We start from the raw sequence: 22069 nt of genomic DNA, 5'->3' as shown, positions 1-22069 counted from the left end.
ACATACAGCATTGCATACTGCAGAACAGGTATGATGGAGAGGTATTGTGCAGGTGAAATATCTTCTTCTTCTTTATAATACTACGGAAAATCTACATGTCCATGACATTCAAAACCCTCAAAAACAGCTAATAAATGGACTTTGTGGTGAACTTTCAGTCTCTACTGGAGTTTTATTTTTCCACCAAGGTAATTTGAGCTCTACACTCTGTTAGAGACTAAATGATTCATCAAAAGATAATTGTCTGATTAATTAATCCTCCATTAGCTGCCGTGCCTGGCTGCTCTGCCTGTGACGCTGTTTTGCCTCGGCCTCTTGGGATTTAGGATATATTCTTTTTATTCCATGGAAGACAGCTGAACTTCACTTCCCATTAATCAGCTCTCTCTCCACTGGAAGCTGCCCAGTAAAACCAGTCTGCTGCCGTCAGATGCTGAAGACACAGGTAGAGGGTTTATGGATCATATTCAGGCAGATCTGTCTGACATGAAAAGTGTATTATACTGATATATGTACTTAAATAAATGTGTTTGTTATGACAACACAGGTCATGAAAGCAGCTAAACCAGTAGAGCCGAGCTTCTGCTCCGAGTTTGATGATCTGGGTCATGAAGTCCTAGTGAAAGTTGTTTTAAAGACTACAGTGAGTAACAAGAGTAAATTGTGTTCCTAAAGTGAAACCATGTTTGTAAGGATGAATTTTCACAGATTATCCTGACTAAATAATGAATAAAACAGCTCTTTCTTAAATATATATTTATAATATAAAAGTCGTTGTCAATTTAATCCACAGTTAAATAAATGATGTATCCTCATGCTGGATTACATAACATGTTACATCACATAAAACAGATGGTTTTGTTCTTTAAAGTAATGAATCTTGATCTCCAGCTGCCAGTAGTCCAGCCACTTTCTGCCTCTGCACCTCTGCATGGACACTTGTGAAAATGAAGTGCATAAAGGTGTCAGTGACAGTAGCGCCTAGCTGTGTTCACCGCTCAGTTTAGTATACATTTTAATATAATCATCATAGAGTGGTTTTTAAACGTCTATTTGAAAAAATATATACTTTAAAAAGTCACATCACACCAAGTCACCCCACTGGAGGGAGCTAAACAGCCCTAATAAAGACTCTTTTTTGTATCAGAATTACATTATTGAAAAGTTTTTGAAACAGTTTTTAAACCTTCATGTACAAGATACACTATAGACTAGTCACAAGTAATTTGTGTAAACATTTCCAAAAACAATAAAACAACATAAATTCTAAATAAATTAGTTAAATATGAAACAATATAAATAAAATATTTAACCAATTATTTGTGATATCTGATCTGAATCTGACTGCTGCATCTGTGGACTTGTAAGAGTAAGTTTTTAATTGTGATTTTGGATTGGTCTTCTTGTCATTGAAGAGCCTAGATATGTCCTTACCCTGCTTCACATTAAAGTCTGCAAACTAATTCAGCGGATCTACCAAATGTTTTGAGCATAAAATGGCACAAATAATATCAGCTATCACAAATGATAATCACTGGCGTTCAAACGCGATATAACCTCTTCATTGTTAGTAAAGATCAGTAACGTCTTTCACCTTTTGTGGTTTAGATAAACTGGTTGTCATCGTTACAGCAGCGCCCTCTGCAGCGCGAGCTCATACAGGAAGCAGTCTGACGTAACCAGCATCCCAAAGATGGCGGCGTTAGCAGGTAACTGATGTTTTGATTATACTTACGCGCTTTTAATAAACATCACCGAGTTTCCAGACGTGTGTTAATAACAGTAGACAAACAATTGAGCACATGAAAGTGCAATGCGTAGTGGTTTGACTGTGTCAGTAATCGGATTTGTAACTTTTAGTGAATGCTCACACTGACCTTGCTGTGTCTGCGTTAGCATGGCGGCTAACCAGGTTAGCGTTTACATGAACTCCAGCTGCAATACAAGTAGCTGTCAAAGCGCAAGATAACATTAGCTAACCTCTAATGACATGTTGTTTAAACTAATCAGGGTTTCATTTATTTTAGACATTTGCTTTTACGTTGTGGGTGGACTACTATGCCAGATATGTCGTTAGCCGCAGTGACGTTACGTGTCATCGCTATGGATAAGATTATCAAACCAAACTCTCCTTGAAAACTTTGCCGGTTTGGGGTTCTAATTCGTATTTGCGAACCTCATGCGACATGAAGTATTACTTAAGAGTTTCTACAAATCGCCAGGGGCTACCCTCCAATTCGGCGTCCATTAAACACACCAAGCAGCACTTAATACAGTAAAAAAAGAAAGAAAGAAAGAAAAAGTCCTTATACCAATTACTGCATGGACAGTACAACGTGAAGGGGGTGAACGAAGAGTACAGCACATTTAGCTGTTGGTGAGGAAACAATGTCCAGATTTCAGTGGTTGGCTTGTGGAAATCTCACCGAGGTTAAACCTTTATGTCCCTCACTAAGTTATCTGTGCTGCTTGATAGTAAAGCAACGATTTATCAAACCTCAATGCATAAGATCACCACATGGTCAGTGATTGGATGATACATCTGTTAAACTATGTTAAGTACTTACAATATATCACGGTATACAATTTCTTTCTTTTGTTAAATGCTTTTTTGTTGTTTCAGTGCCTCGCCTGGCCATGTTTGGCTGCTTTTCAACAAGGTAAGATTCTTGTAGTCATTTTTCTTGCTTAATTTTAAAAACTTAATTTAATTTCCAGCTCCTGGTCCTACATCTGCTTTAGTATTATATCCTTTACAGGGGGGGAGTTGGTCTTTTACATAAAAACATTTACTAATTAACATTACTCGACTGCAGCTATTATAAAGATTCAACTTTAAATTCAACCTCAGTAGGCCGTACATTTGGAGTGGAATATCCACCAAAAATTAATTTACCACATCTTACAATAGGTCATGTTACACTATTACGGTCACGTACAGTGTTTACTGTATCTAAGAACTCAACTTTGTTGATTTGTAGAGGTCAGATTATTTCCCATTGAAGAGAATAGCAAACTGAAACAATCCTCACTCATAAAGCAAGTGGTGAAATTTTGGCTGTGCTCGATGGGCTGTGCAGTCTTGATTTTGGCAGACGGAGCGCTCCCCTGTGTGGTGCAGAGGAACAGTCAAGTTAATCCTTTAAAGCGTCATCAAGTTTAGAGAGCTCAGACAAAATCATCACATAATCAAATCTGCCCATCTGTCCATCACACACAGTGTCTTTCTTCACACAATATTGCCCTCTTGTGGACCTGACTGCTTTTGAGATTTTCTTTATTTCATTGCCTGTTTTAACATATGCATATGTTATGATTAAAATATTCATACGTCAACTTCACCATTTACCATTACCTCTTGGGTCATTTAATTTATAGTTTTTTTTACAGGCCTATTTCAGTGTTTGCTGTTCATCAGAGGAGTCTGCACAACAGTGCAAAAAGCGAGAATACCACCACGAGGTGAGTTTACCAGAAAAACTCTGGTGTAAACATCAGAATGAAGAACAGACACCCAGTAAACACTCTGCACACAGTAAAGATCCCCTCCATCCTTCTGTTGCAGCCTGGTTCCAGTCAGAGCGCAGAGCACGGCAGTGGCAGCAGCCAAACCAGCAGCTGTAGCCAGCAGCAAGGGGGAGTATGTTATCACCAAGCTGGACGACTTGGTTAACTGGGCGCGCAGGGTTAGTAGCTGAGAGGTTGGCCGGGTTAACACCCACATGTTGAGTGGATTGAAGTCTGCAGTGTTTTTTGTCTCGAGACGTGTGATGTGACTCCAGAGGGCTGTACCACAGACTAACATTAGTGGGTTAGCGAGGTATGTAGAGGCTAAAGCCAGAGTTTTCATTGATACAAAGGTGGCTCTCTTTTAAACTGGCTAGATTGCCATGGCAACTGGGTCCAGACCAGTTTATGTTCAGAGTTTCAGATTGAAAGTGGCTTTCACTAACTAACTCCTTTTGGAAATAGCATCACTCTATAACCCGGAGAATCTGACTGCAATGACGGCAGTGGAGGTGGAGACAAAATATCCCATGATCCCACACTACTTCACATCGTCACCAAACCCCTACTTTTGTTATTTATTCGATTGATAGACCCCTAGCATCAGAAAATGACATATTGTGTGTTTGAATCTGATAAATTGATGCTACTTGTGCTCCCTGCTGGTCTTGAACCGGTGGAACAATTCTTTGTAGAGGTATGTTCTGGTCAGAACCTTGAGTACCTTTTGTTGTTAATGCGTCTACTCTGCCGATGTTCTACTCCCCCCTCAGAGCTCTCTGTGGCCTATGACCTTTGGCCTGGCATGCTGCGCGGTGGAGATGATGCATATGGCGGCACCTCGTTACGACATGGACCGCTTCGGAGTGGTGTTCAGAGCAAGTCCCAGACAGTCTGATGTCATGATTGTGGCAGGAACACTGACCAATAAGATGGCGCCGGCTCTGCGGAAGGTGAGGGAGGGACAGGGTGTGATGTAACATAAGCTGTTAAATAATGTAATAAGTATAACTATTTACGCCTGGTCAGGTCTGTGAAATGGAGGAAGACTTTGGAAAAACCTGCTTTCCTGCTCAGACATTGTTAGTTGTCACTGCAGCTCTCTCCCAGACTTCTGCCTCTAGGAAGTCTGAGAACAGTATAGCTGTTGGATTACGACCAGCCTGTTGCTGGATTTGTAGACTGGCATGAAGCCTTCCTCCATCTGAAATGATGGATTAGTTCTTAGACGGACTTTAGATTAAGAGTGACTCAACTGCGTATTCTTTCCAACAGGTGTACGACCAGATGCCTGAGCCCAGATACGTCATTTCCATGGGAAGGTTAGTTAACAGCAGTGTGCCCTCCTCTTCCTCAGCACATCTTTGTCATGCATCAACACCTGCCAGTCATCAGTAGTCTATCCTGTATGTCTCCACAGCTGATCTGATACTTACATTTACTGTGATGATTAGCTTTGCTGGAATTTTGTTTATTCCTGGTTTTGTCCAGTGTTTCTGTTTTATGGCCACAAGTATTTACATGAAATGTATACAGTCGTATTTCACCCAGTGTTGGCTGAGTCTTCGTATCTTTTATTGTGGGGCGCTGCAAGTCAATGTTTTTGCACTTTTATAGCGGTCTTATTCCTATTATTTGTGTTGGGGTCTAAACCTTTTACAGTATGTGTCTTAATAACTAACTGTTTCCTCATAATCTTTCTCTTCCAGCTGTGCTAATGGAGGAGGCTACTACCACTACTCCTACGCTGTCGTCAGAGGTTGCGACCGAATCGTACCGGTGGACATTTATGTTCCAGGTAAACATTACTGCGCAATATGGAAATGATAATATCTACAAATCCCCAAGTTATTTAAAACATGAGACTTTTCAAATGTGGACTTTATGGCCAAAATATTTGGACAGCCTTTGGGCTGATGGTTTGTTGTGGAAGATCTTGACTGGCCTGCACAGAGCCCTGACCTCGACCCCATCCAACATACTTGGGATGGAATTAAAGGGCGACTACAAGTCGACCTCATTGCCCAACATCAAGAGCCGTCACTGATGCTCTTGTGGTTAAATGAGGGAAAACAAATCTCTGCAACCAGGTTTCAAAATCTTGTGAAAAGCCTTCCCAGAATAACACTCACATGCAGGTGTAATGTTTGGGTGTCAACATACTTCTGTTCATGTAGGTTGAGTGAACTATTTTAAGTTACTACAAGAAACTTTTAACTGGTTATGAAACGGTCTCAATGTAATATTGATGTCTCCATATGACCTACATAACCAAACGAGATCATCAGCAAGAAGATGGGCTTTAAGAATAACTATAAAAATAGCCAGTCATCGAGTCCGATATCCCACGACCTCAGACGAAGCGATTTACGGCATGCAGGTTACCGGAAACTCCACCAGGACTGAGCGGGGCAGACTGTCTCATCCTGCAGCAGTAAAATGAGAGGTTTTCTAAAGGGAGTCTTGGTGCTGCAGATCTTTACGACACCAGGCAGTGGTGCATGTGTCCACAGGAGTCAACATAAACTGAAACTTCCCACCAGTAGCTTTAATAACTGCTAAAATTCAGTGAACAGTAGTTTATAACTATTTCAGTAGTAATAGTTGAAGCACTAGTAATTGTATTATTGTTATCATTGATGGTAGATGTATTACCAAATGCTTCAAATATTACTTAATACTGATAATTGTTGTAGTACTTGTTTTATTGTAATAAATAGTGGGAGTACATGATGACTGTATGATGGTGTGGTCTTACTGTCAATATGATTGTAAACAGCAGCATGCATACTGAATATTGTGCATAGTTGAGTCCAGTCATCATTTATCTTGCAGACTGGTGATCAGTGTGCGACATCGGTAGCCTCCATATACAAAATGAATTGCCAGATAATTAATTGACATTCTGTTCAACAGTTAGACTGAACTTCTGTGCCATCATGGATTTAAACTCCGTGAGTTTAAATCGCCACGAAACAATAAAGGAGTCGCTCTGTTTTCAGGTTGTCCCCCCACTGCAGAGGCTCTCCTCTACGGGACTTTACAGCTGCAGAAGAAAATCAAACGTGAGAAGAAGTTGAGGATCTGGTATCGGAAGTGAATGTGTTATGTGTGTTTGTATCTGCTATGTAAATGTTTTATCCTCTATGTAGAGCTTCAGGAACTAACTTCAATAAAATCTTTACCGTAATTTACACACAGTGCACCGCCACTTATTTTCACTCGGTTGAGTTTTTCTGCTTCTTTAATTCAGTTTTAATATCTGTGGACTGTTTCTGTAACAGGAACATTGTCTCTGCCTGTTACCTACAGTTTAAATGAGTTATTTATTCAAGTAGCCATATATATCATTTCTCTTTTTGTTTTAATAGAAAACTGAACAATGACTGTAAGATGAGATAAGTCATCCTGTTTTATCTTATATATCGTTTTGAATAAACTGGGCTCACATAAACACATTATTTTATCATCTGGAGTGTCTTTCTTTCCACTGTGACCACTAAAGCCAAGTTTAAACCACAAGGTCGCTCCTGTGAACACCAACTCTGACCTTCACGTCTCACATTTTTATTGCGCGTTAGCTGTTATTCAACTCAGAAGTCTTGGTCTGCTAAAACTATGTAAACCCACACATTGAAATACCAAAGTAGCAAGTCAGAGGTGGGTTTCTGGTAACAAAGCCAAGTATTTTGTATATTTGGCTAGAACTGTAAACCAGCTGCTATAATTATGTTTGCAGAAAAAGCTGCTTCTAAGCATCTTTAGTGCAAGTCAACAGACTCGTAGGTTCAGTCCTCTGTGCTGTTGAAGGATGCTTTGGTGAAAGTCTGACTTTCTTCTTGCTATTTGTTTTAAGTTGCTCTGATTTAACAGTTTGTCTTTTTGCTGTGATGGCTGTGCAGCACCAAAAAGATTAAAGTGAAACATTGCTAGGTTGACGATTACCATATGCTGGTGAAAGATTGGTTGACATGTTATGTTTAATGGTTCATGTTTAATTTACACTTTAAACATAAGAGGCAGCAGTCATAAACAAGTTTTAGAAAAAGTTTCAGTCTCGTTGACTTGCTGGATGTTTGAAGTCATTCTTATTTTAGAGTTTAAAGGATGATACTTTTTTACTTCTCTTTATTTCCTTTTATCAAGTGCAATCATACAATAAAGTCATCTGTTCAGAGACACAACACAGGCATACACGTCTAAGGGGGCAGTTCATGGATTTTGGCATCTTGTGTCCAAATATAGTTCCCATTCTCAAAACAAATCTTTCCACGTACTTGGAGAAAACAAATAAATATAGATTAATTAAAAAAACATGAAGGTTTCACATTTTAAAGAGGATAATAGTTTGATACTTTTGTTTGTTTGTTTTTACTTTAAAACATACCAAAGATTTTGATAGAGGAGCCCAAATCCCAAAGTAATTGTGACCAAGACATTTGTTCATATCTCTGGCATTTCTTTACTACAATTAGATATCCCATATCTGAGAATGTATGAATATATTGGTTCTCAAGCTACTTTTAAAGATGTTGGCGTTTAGTAATAAAACAAACTACTCTTTTATTCATCAATTAATTTAGTCTATAAAATGTTAGAAAACTAACTAAAAATGTTCCCATACCCAAGAAGGTTAATGTATCGTACCAACAGTATTTAAACCTCAGATCTTCATATTACTAAATATAAAAATAAGCAACATTTCACATTTGAGAAGCTGAACCCGAGAATATTTTTGACATTTTGCTTGAAGAATGTTTCAGTTTGCTTGCCGTGTCAGCAATAAGATCAGTTTCTGCCTCCTCGTAATCATGTGCTCCCGATTCAGATCTGAGATCTGCCAGCTGTAGTTTCCCACCCCCCTGCAGCCTAGTGTTGCATCATCCATCCATCTAATGATTAATGTGTCCTCGCCAGGTGGTAACTTTTTCCCAGTGTTTAGATAACATGTATCGTTATCTACAACCATAATTTAAAGCATACGTGTGCTGTTCTGTGTCCATATCAGTGGAATATTTAACAGCTAATTTATTGTTTTATTGAAGGCTTTTCATCATGCAGAATTCTCACTTTACAGGTGTATTGTAAATAAAGTCAAATCTAAAAAATGTATCCCATAACCTATTTAATTATTTTAGGTATTAGGAAAGAAAACACAAAAAGTATAAAATCTTCGTAAAAGTCATTTAAATGGCAGTGACCTTCTTAGGTCGCAGTTTAATTGACGACCAGCAGTGAATGGATTGTATAATTTCCTGCTCGTATAATAATGGTAAAAATGTTGATATCTTTTATGATAAATGTAACATTAAAAAGCAGTACAATATAGGCTAATGAATAGTATGAGGTTCGTACTTTATACAATTAGTATGGAATTGGGACACAGACGATATTTTGAGCGCATCATACAGCACAATGCAGAAAACACAAGTTATACAGTTTTAGATTAGTTAAATAAAGTTACATTTCTTGTCCTTGAGGAGTTAATGATGTTGACAAACCTCAAACATCTTCTCAATGTTGTCGTATTTGGTCTTGAGCAGCTACATTTTAGGAGGCCCTTTCAAACATCTTTTACCTTAAATGTTAATGCTCATAGTTATTGGTCAAAACTGCACTCCACGTTTGGAAAAGCTCACTCCTGGCCAGTGGTGGTATGTAACTAAATATATTTACTCAAGCAGTGTACTTAGCCATGACAGCGACGTATTGTTTTCAGCTTGTGAGTCTGTGTGTGTCATCATGGGCACAAAATGCGCTTGTGGTGACATCCACAAGATACACCTACTATAGCAGGAACTACCACAGAGGTGTTGGGGCCAAGGGGCCAAACTTAACGTTCCCACTTTTTACCCCTGGCCCAATTATGCGTCACAAAGCTTTACCGGTGTGTTGTTGAGATCAAAATGAAATCAGAGTTTGAAGATGGGCATGGTACGAGCGAGGGCACCTGACTACAGGTTCAGGAAGTTGGGCAGAGACCTTTGATCCCTCAAACTTTACGACCCTGGCCCGATTTGACGTCGCAGCTGGTGAGATCCCATTGCAAGTACAATTTTGACATACTTGCACTAAAGTTGAGTATTTCCGTTTTATGCTACTTTGTACTTCTACTCCACTACATTTATTTGACACATATAGTTACAAGTTACTTTTTACAAAACAATATATGCTTACAGTGTATAAGATGCTGTATGTTACTACGTATCTACCCAGTAGTTTACAAAGTACCCAAAATTGGCTCCACATTGATGAACTATGACATTAAAATGCTCTTAATTGTATTTGTGATAAAGACAGAACAATATATTGTTCTATAATAATATTACACTTTGAAATGAGTATTTTTACTTTGATACTTTAAATAATACTTCTGTTCTTTTACTTAAGTAACATTTTGAATTCAGGATTGTATTTGTAATGGAGTATTTTCAGACTGGTATTTCTACTTATATTGAAGTAAAAGATCTGAATACTTTTTCCACCACTGCTCCTGACGTATGCCGCGGAGCAATCATGCATTCATTTGGCATTTCATAGGGAGTCTGCAGTGTTTAACATAGAGAGTAGAGTAGACTTTCTGACGTTTACAAAAGATGCTGGGTGATTTAAGACCTTAAACAGATGAGCCTCAGTGGGGTGTAAATGCATTTTTGGTGGTTTCATGTGGTTTCAGTCTGCTGTTGTCTCACATATTTGCTGCTGTGAAAAATAACTTGCATCAATAGACTGATGAAGCACAGTCTGCAGCTACACGACTGTACTAACAACTAAACATTTAACTCAAATGAAGAAGCTGGTCTCTAAATAGCCTGAAAGTGTGACATTCCAACCACACGGGTAAAGAAATGCTGCAATAAATGTATAATGTATTTATTGAAATATGGCAAACCGACAGAGTGAGAAGGTCAGGAGGGTCAGATGAGAAGGTACATTATGGTAAAAAAAAAAAAAAAATAGAAAGGTTGCAGCAGCGCCTTCAGACTTTACTGCTTGACGATGGTGGGAGTGATCATCTTATTGAAGGAATAGTATTTGCATTCAGTGGGTGGTCCAATGTCCATGGTGGTGGTGCTAATCTTCTCCTTCTTGAAGCCGGCTTGGAGCAGATGAGGCACCTGGGTCTCCTGAAAATCATTAACAGACATAGCTGGTCAGTGTTTGGCTGCTTGCTGGCCTGTTTATCTAACAGCTAACCTTGAAATTATCGCAACATGTAATTCAGGTTGCACTCAGCTCAACCCTGATAGAGACACTCCACTACACGTTCCAGGACAGGTGGGACAATCACACTCTGTTGACACATCTTGATCATTTACAAGTCCTGATATGTATTATGACAGTATTCAGTAGCTCGAACACTTGTGCGAAAATAAAAAGCAAGATCCTGTAATCACTGCAACACGTCATCAAACTCTTCACTGAAATCTAACTTCAGACATTTTCAGGGTAAATAGATCAGAGATCAGACAACTTCAATGTACTTTATTATAATGTTGTCCTAATTCTACACTACATACTTTAAGAATGTAATGCACTCATAGTAAAAATTTCAGCATGCATACTAAATTATACTAGATTTTTGTGTTTGCACAATTCACTACACAAAGGAAATGTATGAGCTGCAAAACATTACAATAAAATGCAAATGGTGGAGAAAAAGCTCCAGAAAGAAAACACAAAAAGTGTAAAATCTTCGTAAAAGTCATTTAAATGGCAGTGACCTTCTTAGGTCGCAGTTTTATTGACGACCAGCAGTGAATGGATTGTATAATTTCCTGCTAGTATAATAATGGTAAAAATGTTGATATCTTTTATGATAAATGTAACATTAAAAAGCAGTACAATATAGGCTAATGAATAGTATGAGGTTCGTACTTTATACAATTAGTATGGAATTGGGACACAGACGATATTTTGAGCGCATCATACAGCACAATGCAGAAAAGCACAAGTTATACAGTTTTAGATTAGTTAAATAAAGTTACATTTCTTGTCCTTGAGGAGTTAATGATGTTGACAAACCTCAAACATCTTCTCAATGTTGTCGTATTTGGTCTTGAGCAGCTCGCCCCAGGAGGTCAGGTTGCAGTAGGTGAGGACGCCGCCGGACTTCAGCATCCTGTGAGCGTGACCCTGCAGAGACACACAGACCAAATCAATCAGAAGCCTACAGTATGTGCACCACACAATTACAGGTCATTTAATATCGTAATATTTAATATTTCATCATCGTCACAATCATAGTCACAATTTTGCCTACTGCTTTTTCTATTTGTTTTCTGCTATATCTATATGATTTATAGGTAATTTACCAAAAACATACTTCACTTCGGCTTGAAGTATTAATTGTAATATTTAAAGTATTTTCCCTACTTACCTTAATGAAATCAAACTGGTGAGTGTGCCATGTCTCCTCAGACAGAGGGTATGTGTCATACAGGATACCTGAGAGAGGTGGGACACGATGTTAGCAGAGTGCATAGTACAATCAAATCTTTCAGTTTTCTGTGTTTTTTATAGCTTCTAAATATCTGTTTATTCATCAAATAAGTGAAATGGGACAATGTCTCAGAGTGTGTTCATCAAACATGATTTCAGACACTAGTGGCTGAAGTTTTGAGGAGCCTTCAATGCATCCTCCCACTGATTTACAGCAATTGATAACTTAAACTGCGTGGCCAAACCAAGGTGCAGTAATACATTTCTTTAACCTGATGTGTTGACTTATACTCCACTTGTCAGAGTTTTATGACAGCGTAAAGGAATGAAACGGTTTGACAGTGTTGTGGTGTTTAAAAAAAGCTTTGTAAACAGATTTCTTTGATTTGTACCAACTGTCTGCTCCAATTTTCTTCAAAAACATGGTAAACTGTACACTCAGGATTGTGCATCAAAAGCAAAACTGTGAACTGAATATCTCCGCGTGATGAAAGTTCCCCCACGTCTGGTTTAATTTTTTACCATCAAAGTGGTTATCTGGCAGAGTGGGAACAACGTTCTCCCAAAGGCCCTTCAGAGGGACGACCTGCAGCAACATAAACACAATTTTACTCATCTTTATGGACAGTAACAATAACATTCAAGCATGCAATGCAACAAACACATCTGTGATAAACCAATATAGGAAGATAATATTGGCATTGGCCGACCTTATGTGGCTGAGACTTGGCCCAGTTCTCCAGTCTGGCGAAGACACCGTCATTGCACTCGATGATCCAGTGCTCCTCGATGGGGAAAGACTCAATCTTAGTGGCGGCGATGGCCATGCCGAAACCAATCTCCAGAACCCGACCACCTACCAGACAGAACACAGAAAAACAATAACGTCAGAAAATGTAAATCTACTGAAGCTTTCCAATTCCAAAGACTTTTGGGTTTCACTACTGATGAAGCAGGTTGCTGGTGCTCAGTTACATAGTGATAGCATTATTTTTGAGCAAATTCTTTTATGCACTCAGATTTTTGTAGTTTAAGTTTTCTCCCTCTGTTGGGTGTGGAGGGAAAGCCAGTTGGTTGTAACATATGGTTTGACAGAAAGGTCACAAGGGTTTAATTTCCTTTCAGAGAAGCATATAAATAGATGAGGGGTAAAGGCTATTTGTTGTTGCTTGACCCCTTCATGATGATTTACTGAGCCTTTAATCAGCAGCTCAGCTCATTTAAATGTTTGTATACACTTAAAGAGAAGTGAGAGCAAACTGCAGGGAGCTGAAATTAGTTCAGATATGGTACAAAAAGTCCTCAATAATGTAACATTTTCCATGAGAATTAATGTTTTACATCCTGTACATGCTACAAAAATATGTTCACATTCAACATTGTTGCATGTAATGGCATGCAAAAACACAACACAATAAAAATCTTTATATATCTGATTTAAAAACATTGTTAGTTAAATTGTGGAAAATTGACCACTGCTTTGAATTCATGTGTGGAGTTTGTGTGTCAGTTTTGTCAAAATAATGCATTTACAATCAAGGTTAGAAAAGGGTTAGAAAATGTCATAAATGTGCATTTGTACAGTGTTGTGCAGACAGTTTCAATGCACAATCTTGTCCCTTCCCATATGTCTGTGAGGGTGTGTGGATCAGTCTATTTTCACATAAAGCAGATGTCTCTTTCCCCCCTGCATATTTCTTGGCCAGTTCCCATGAGTAGAGAAACAGCTGCTGTAGTACTCACACAGCACTGAGCACTATACTGCTCACACTCTCACACGTGTCCTCCAGATCATTTAACAAAAAATGAAGGAAAGGGATAAAACTATGTGAAAAAAACAAAACAAACATTATCACACTTGTATCGACAAATCTACATTTTTTACTGAAAAAACATGAATTCATATTTTCTTTCAACATCCATAAAAAAACTGTTGGATTGTTTTTTTTTTTTATTCTAAGGACTGTTATCTCTGTACATTGCATATTCTTGTATTCTTAATACTGTTAACCTTTCCAAATCCCAGAAAATATATTTTGCACATTCCTGTCTAGCTCTTTAATTTGAATGAGTTACAATGAACATATTTTATATTAAATGTTTTTTTTATTTTATTGCATGTTGTTGCCATTCTATATTTTTGTTTATTGTTTATGCACCAATACACCAAAGCAAATCCATTGTATGCGAAACTTTACAATATAATCCAGTTTTCAGTGTATTGGGGTTATTTTCACCTATATAACATGTGAATGGCATATAATTTATATGATCCACGATCAAAAGAGTACGGTGGTCGATAATGGACAAACCGTCGCTTTACTGAAACTCGACTTTTACCTTTTGACGCTGCAACGGTCGACAGGGAGTGCATGTAAGGGGTCTCCCAGCGCTCCATCACGGGCTTGCCCATGATCTCCAGGTGTGTGTCGGTCTCATTGTAGCCGGCGCTAGCGTCGTGCCAGGAGGCCTTGCAGTCCTCTCCACTGCTGAATATGGGCTGAGCATGCGGTGCTCATTTTGTTTTGATATGGAGGAGGCAGTAGTGGTTGATTGGATTCTGGTAAACTGTTTGGCTTACTGAGTCTCCACACAGAAGAGAGTGAAAGGCAGGAGGCGGCGGTTTATATCGGGCTCAGAAGTGCTGACACCGCGGGAGTTTCACTACAGGTCAAAGACTCACTCACATTCCCAGAGGAGGGAGGAGGTGTCCAAGATCCTCTGTAGGGCAGATGATTCACTCCGCGATAGAACTGGCTCACTTTAGCTCTGCAACATGAAAGTCTGTGTGAATCCAGTCAACTTTAAGGTGTTCAGGAAAGGCCCTTTTCTTTTACTGTACAGTGAACACGCCAAACTAATAAACAGCTTAAACAAGTTACCATGGTGTCCAAGAATGCTCAGTGAAGCCTTCTCTGCTCTTTTTGCACCTTACCATAAACATTTTTATTATCCTTACTATTTGGCAACTGTAAATGTTGAACTTTGAAAGGCTTAAGTGTTAACCTGTTTACATTTCTGGCATACATTTGTTTTTTGCACCTTTTTTATTGATGATCTTTATTGTTTATATGTTTATTTTCACTCTTTCCTATTTTGTACTGCAAGTGCTGCACAACAATCCATCGGATTTGATTTAATTACATCTTTATCTTCTCTTATCTTCAGAGATCGAAAAATTTAACAGTGGGGTTGTGGCATGAAGGCTAAAGGTCGTGGTTCTCAACCAGGAGGTCGCGAGAAATCTTCTGTGCGTTGCCAGATGGTTGTGGAGAAAAAAAAGATATAAAAAATGTAATAACATACTCTAACCTGAGTATTATTATTCTAGGGGGGTCCTGACTCGAAGAGGTCGAGAACCACTGGCCTAAGGTGTATATCAGGCTGGTGTTATTGTTTAAAGCGGCAATAAGGAATTGTAGCCACGAGAGGGCGTGAAGACTCAAGCCACCAGGAAGTCACTATGTCTGGCCCATGGATGTAGCGTTGGAGGCGGGGTCCAGTTCATTCCTATGAAAGTAGCTCAGTGGCTCATGAAACCAAAATGGTTCAACTTTCGAGTATTAAATTACCCGGATCTTCCGGTGATCTTTCGCATCCATTTAGCCCAAAAAAGCAAGTGCTTAAACCCCGCCTCCCAGCTGCTCCGTCACAGGCGTTTTGGCTCAGTCACAAACACGGAGGAGGGAAATAACTCTGGATTCAGCTATTAGTGCATTTTACAACTTTTAGGACCTAATTATTAGGAAGTTGATTTACGTTTTTAAAAATTATACGTTGATTTACAGATGTCTCTTTCCCAATGTTAGTCAAGGAGAAAAGTGTTTTTGGGAGTCACGTGACTGACGGATGTTGTAATTCAATGTTTTGTGTCGTCCGAAATGTGTCGATTTTGATGATTTAAAGTAATAAATTAAACAAATGATATTTTATTTGTTAAGAATAATAATAATAATAATTAGTGAGCGATAAGGGTGCTGGTAGATGAATGGAGACAGGCTTTATGCTAAGCTAACGCATTACCTTGCAGTAGCTTCATATTGGACAGATCAAAGACTAGTATAGATCTTCTCATCTATCTCTCCGCAAGGAAATTGATAAGCTGAAAATGACCCACTATTCCTATAAAAGACAAAAAATAAGTGTTTACTAACTTTAGTGATTGTACACAAATCAAATGCTCCTGTCTTTTTTTTTTATAAGTGAATTGAATCACGCTTCATATCCTGTTTGAGATAAATTATGTTTCTTGTTTGGAGTAGAGTGAACTAGCAGAAGAGTGAGAGCTCTGTCTTTTCCTGCTCTCTGACCATAGACAGCTGAAGCTATTGCATAACATCATTTAGGCAGCTTGATGAATTGGATATGTAGCATAAGAAGTTGCTGTATTTATAATAAACAGTAGGCTATATATTTGTTTTAACATGATTTTTACTGCAAGCTTAAGTATAGTTCATCTTATCTTGTAAGTTCACTTTTGTCTGCCACATTTTATGCTCCTCTACAATTGATGCAGGTGCTTTAATGAAAATGGAAAAAAGTATTATTTTTGTGTTAGGATGATGATCAAGTTCTTGCAGGGATATTTTAGATCTGTTGGTTTTATATTAATGAACATAATAGGTGTGATACATTTAACTCTAAACTTTCAACTGATTTCCACAGACACTGCAGATCTCTATAAGTGTATTACAGGAGTGTATTGGTCATAACAGGATATACAATGCTGTTGAACAAGTTACATCACATTGTAGATCTATGAGGAACTATTAAAAAAATACTAATAATAGCATGTAGAGCAGAAATATTTAGGTGGTAAGTTGATCATGAAAAAGGTAACTATTTCAATAATTCATTGTTGCTTTGATGAATTTGATTTTAAGATGTCACCATGGCCTCGGGGAAACTGATGGACATATTTTTGCTGACGTTTGATCAGAATCATGTTTTTTGCCAAACAGAATTTCCCTCAGTATCTTGATGCATAGCATGAATAGAAAAATGTACAATAAGAAATATTTTAAAGATATAATATGTCAATTGATCTGTTTTTAAAATGAAAAGAGCTGTACGCCATTTGCAACAGAGGATTTATTGTGTGAATGTTTACAGTATAAATTATAAATAATACGTGCAATGTGCAGAGATAATAATCCAAAAAAAGATGTGCATTAATGTAGCGCATTGAATCAGATATGTAGATGGGACTCAAATAATTAGTTAGTCTAGAAAAGAATTGATGGATTAATTAATAATGAAGAATTGTCAGTGCAGCTCGAATAGCATTGGATTTTAGGTTCTCATAAATCCCCTGATTTATGACACTGTAATTCTCTCCGAGAGTATTTGGATCAGATGTAATAAAAAATGTATTTATTGCTGCAAACTCCTAATAAACCATAATTTCACTTTTCCTATGTGTGCACAATGAGACCGTCAAAAACGGATCATCTGATCCTCTTCACAGCCCCTCTGCCCCGGTTACCCATCATGCACTTCAGTCCCATTAGGTGGAGCTGAGTGGGGCGGCTCTTCAGTGAGTGTCCTCCTCAAAACGCAGGTTTTCATCCACCTACCGCTCTTACACGAGGCTTTTCATCTGCACTGCCTTTGAATAATACTTATTGCCACAGGAGCTCACATGCAGAAACAATAATCCTCTTTTTTTTCTGCAGTTCTCAAATGTTGTCATGTCACAGGCCCCAAAAAGCCCATCAGAAACCTTTTGATGAGATTCCAGCTCCAGCAAATGTCCCACTTCGGTAAATGGTGGCATTGAATTGCAGAACCACTCGAGCAGACGAGAGTGACACCTAACTGGGATCATTTCCAATGATTTCAGTTACAGTACTTTCAAGGATATCCGTTATATCAATGCATAACAGGACTTACAAAACATTACACATTTGCTAACCCTTCACACTGCTGTAAAGACCCTCAGCAGGGATTAACTGGTCCAAGATCTAAACTAAAACCTAAAAGTGAACTTTGCTGTTATTTCTTTCTCCACTTCGGATCAGCCTTTCTCAAAGCTGCACAATGACCAAATTACTGCAAAATATATAAAAAAAACATCTTAAGATCCAGATTTTCATCGTTGTACTTGTCTATGTTTTTAATAATATTGTCATCTCAAGGTTAAATATATCCATTCATAAAATCTTGCAGGCTAAATATTCCTAATCAACCAACTGATTACCATAACACAGAAAATGTTTAAATACATTTGATGAAAACAACACAAAACAACATTTCATGTTATTAGTTAAAAACATCCACCATCATGAAAACAAAGATTAAAATGAAAATACTCTTGATGTTTTAAACTTTACTCATATTTATTTAATGATTTATGTAAACCCCTTCAAAGACCAATCAGTAGCTCTTAAACCTTACATGATGTTAATAGCTTCTAGTATCCCAATTTTACTTTTTATATGATACTTTTGAATATCCTTGTACAACATTATCACAGCTCTTCCTCAGAATGGCACAAACAACATACAGTTTATCATACGTTGTTAGACTCTCACATTTGTCTCAGTGTTAAACTAGTTACCTCATCACGTGACCTGTTTCATCACAGATGTTCTTTTCCGTCCCCACATAACATGCTGCTGCCCTCAGCATTTCTCCACCAGGCTCAAACTAAAGGAAACGTCCAGCCATCAAGAGTCAAAGGGCAGCAAAAGTCTTCCACAGGTCAAGCAGATAAAATAATTTCATTATCAGTCAGTTCAGGGTCCCCTGGTGCTTTTCAATTCAACACAATACATTCAATACAATACAATAAATGCTTAATAATAGCTTTGTGAGAAGTTACAGAAAATGGTGGTGAAGAATTAGATAGTGCTAATCTTTTAAAAACAAAATATCTTTACAGTCTGGATAAGTGTGTCATTTTAGATAAAGAGTTTTAAAGTGTTGTGTAATGTAATGTGTATTGTAGCTCCTTTATGAGGTCTTATTCTGATGTCAGTAAAATATGGTAACTTTTTTGTCATCATAATTACGATTAACTGTCCTTCAGGTTTATGACAAACTATTTTGGACCTAAAAACACATTTACACATCTATGGCATATCATATCATAAATATGAGACACATACCAATTGCAAAACAGACACCACAGAGGCACTGATGATGCAATCAATAGTATCGTGCACATGGTCACTAAACATCTGGGGATTCCCAGGGCCTTTGCATGACTGTTGTTTGTTGATTTCTGTTCCACATTTAACACCTTGCAGCCACACATCTTACCTAACGCACTGAATCAGCTCATTGTCAACCCATTCATCATTAAGTGGTACCTTTCAGTCCTTACCAACGGCAGCCAGCACGTCAGAGTGAACAGAATCGTGTCTGAGCCCGTGACCGTCAGAACCGGAGTGCCGTAGGGGTGTGTGAGCTCACCTGTGCTCTTCACTCTATACACAAATGAATGCAACAGCCACACTGAAAACTAATGTATGTATCGCTTATGATAACTCACTCTGATGTCTATCACAGTGGTGTGACAAACATCTTCTCAAAACAGAGGAGATGGTGGCTCTGCACCTTTGGTGTGAACCGGGAGGTGCAGCTTCTGTTCTGCTTCACCCGCCGTATACCGACGGCTATGAAGATCATGGGAGTCTTTCAACATCCCAGTCTTCAGGCTATTTTTCAACAAACCATAACCAGACATGCCCAAAAAATCATGTCGGAGCCAACTCATGTTCTCCACCCTGAATATCTGCTCCTCCCCTCAGCAGGCGCCACCATTTCTAAAATTCCTTTGTCCCCCTGTCCATTAAAGCACCATCAAGGCTGAAATAAGTGGATTCTGTATATGTCCTTCTTGTTGTTGATCACTGTATTACATATGCACTTTTTTTTTCCTGATATAGACGACGTGCAATTAATGGATGTTGTCTTTTGATATTTGAAGTTACAATATAAAGGTAAAGTGTCAAATGAGGTCATGAGCAGTTTAAACCCTCTGGCTTTTATTCCTTTTTACTCTGAAATAAACCCCACCCATTATACTGCAAACATGGTAAAACTAACACTCAGAATGTAATTTGCCAAGGCCATTTGAAAATTCATTAAATAAACCACTACTCCTCTATTCTATTAGCAGTTTGAGAGGATTACAGGATGCTATACTACGTGCTTCCGTGGTGGAGAAGGATTAGGTCAATAAGTCAGTAATTCGTCAGATTTCAGTTTGTATATTTCCATAACTGAAGCTCGACTGGGGTTGTTTGTTGAACAAGGTTAAAGCCATGATTATTGTACACAGCTGTGCCGATCACGTGGACTGTGGAAGGCAACATTTTAACCACATTTGATATTGAAGACATTGCAGTTTGTATTGATCTGTCAAATCTATATCCTGAGTAAGTTATGGGGTGTTTATTACCTCCTGCCAAGGACGTTATGTTTTTGGGTCTGTCTGTTTATCTGCAGGATCACAGAACAACTACCGGCCCGATTTTAATGGAAGGGTTTAGCATGAGACAAGGAAGAACTCCTACTACATTTTGGAGCAGATCTGGATCACGGTAGTGCTACATGCATTATTTTTCACTTATGGAAATGGCCTTGGCAAAAGTCTGCACTATTTGAGTGCCCTTCTAGTTTCCAAATTGGGATATAATAACCACGGAAATACCCTATAATGTATGTAAGACCTATCAAACACTGAGTGTTTACAGCAGAATATGTAAAAGTTCATTCAGCATTTTGTAGTACCAACCAATATATGTTTTTTATTTTACAATATAAAATCTAAACTATTTAGTATGAAAATGCATTATTTTCTGTTGTGTGAATTAGATAGAGATATATAAAAATAGATATTACTGTTGAATTTTTACCTCTACTGTATTCGGGTGGCTACATAAATCTCAGAAAAGGCTAGACCATCGACAAAAACGCATTTGAAAAAATTCAACAGTTCATAACGTGGACACTATAAAACCAATTCCAACCAATTTTGACATATCACATGTTACACACTATGTAGTGAAATTAAGACTATTTGGGCTCCAATTCAGTGTATTATGGGTAGATACTAAACTTAATTTGGCCGATATACCTTTGTGGTTTCCGAAATTGAGTCCCAAGGGTCTATCTGACATTTCCCCACCCGAAAATTAAAAATGTAACCCTCAACTGTATTTTATGCAACTTAGCTTCATTTTAAGCTCTAAAAATGTTTACACAAGTTCCACGTGGCAGGAAACTTAAAAGTGAAGATTATAGTTTTTATTAAACTACTAATGATCTTAACTTGAACTACAATCTACTAGATTACATACATATGAAACAGTTGGCAGAAAAACGTTTTGAATAAATTATTCCTGTGCTTGAAAATGATCACGTGATTCATTTCCCGCCCTGCTATTGGTTGTCAGCAGATAGACCTTTGTGATACTAAAATCATGCTTGAACTTGTGGAGATAGACCTTTGTAGATCTCACTGATTCAGCAAATATATACAAAATCTGCATAAATTAGTGATGCAGATAGACCCTGTTAACTTTAAAGCCAGTTTGAGACATAGACCTCAAATTTGTCCAATTTGTCAGATACACCTTGTTAACCCTCAGCTGATGACATGTTGACAAATGAACAACGGTGGCAACAATTACAGTATATGTTTTTTACTGGTTCTCATGTGGGTGTACCCCCTTCACCTTCAGCTCAGATTTGAAGGGAAACCTGATGGTTTGCTGTGCAATTCATAACAGGAAGGGGGTGCTGTGTTTTTGTTTGTTTTTTTCAAAGCCAAAGGAGTTTAAGCTTGAAAAATAATTCATCACAATGGCAGTCTGTTGCTTTATGCAGTGGTCGAAGGTAACACAGTAGATTTATTCAAGTATTCTGCTATTATTTCCACACAGACTGTTTGTAAAGCTGCCTGTAGGTCGAATGCCCTGGGATCTGGATTGAACTGTAGCACTTGTTCACATGAGATTGTAATTACAAAATATAAATATAAAACATTGTATCTGTGTCACATGTGACAAATTTCACTGGTTCACTACCCAACGACTTAAAGAGTTAAAGCTCTGTCAGTGGCTTTAAAGCCAAATTGAAAAGTGCACTGAAAGCTATTAAACTCTGTAAC

General features: G+C 38.1%; 2 protein-coding genes across 2 annotated transcripts; one reads left to right on the top strand and one right to left on the bottom strand.

Moving 5' to 3' along the window:
- The first annotated feature begins 1693 nt into the window (after positions 1-1693).
- On the top strand, positions 1694-6968 carry ndufs7 (NADH:ubiquinone oxidoreductase core subunit S7). Its single transcript, XM_029430403.1, has 8 exons — positions 1694-1709; positions 2624-2660; positions 3391-3462; positions 3566-3686; positions 4281-4460; positions 4783-4829; positions 5217-5305; positions 6510-6968. Exons 1-8 carry the CDS (start codon positions 1694-1696, stop codon positions 6605-6607), a joined length of 660 nt encoding a protein of 219 aa, XP_029286263.1. The 3' UTR covers positions 6608-6968.
- A 3396-nt stretch (positions 6969-10364) lies between these two features.
- Positions 10365-14464, bottom strand: gamt (guanidinoacetate N-methyltransferase; the record flags this gene model as incomplete). Its single annotated transcript, XM_029429873.1, has 6 exons — positions 10365-10634; positions 11533-11643; positions 11888-11955; positions 12472-12535; positions 12660-12805; positions 14290-14464. Coding segments are annotated over 6 exons (705 nt in total), but the record flags the coding sequence as incomplete, so codon positions are not given.
- Between the last annotated feature and the right edge of the window lie 7605 nt (positions 14465-22069).

Source organism: Cottoperca gobio, chromosome 4, assembly GCF_900634415.1.
Source record: "Cottoperca gobio chromosome 4, fCotGob3.1, whole genome shotgun sequence".
Taxonomy (NCBI): Eukaryota; Metazoa; Chordata; class Actinopteri; order Perciformes; family Bovichtidae; genus Cottoperca; species Cottoperca gobio.
This window is presented reverse-complemented; position numbering and strand designations above follow the sequence as displayed.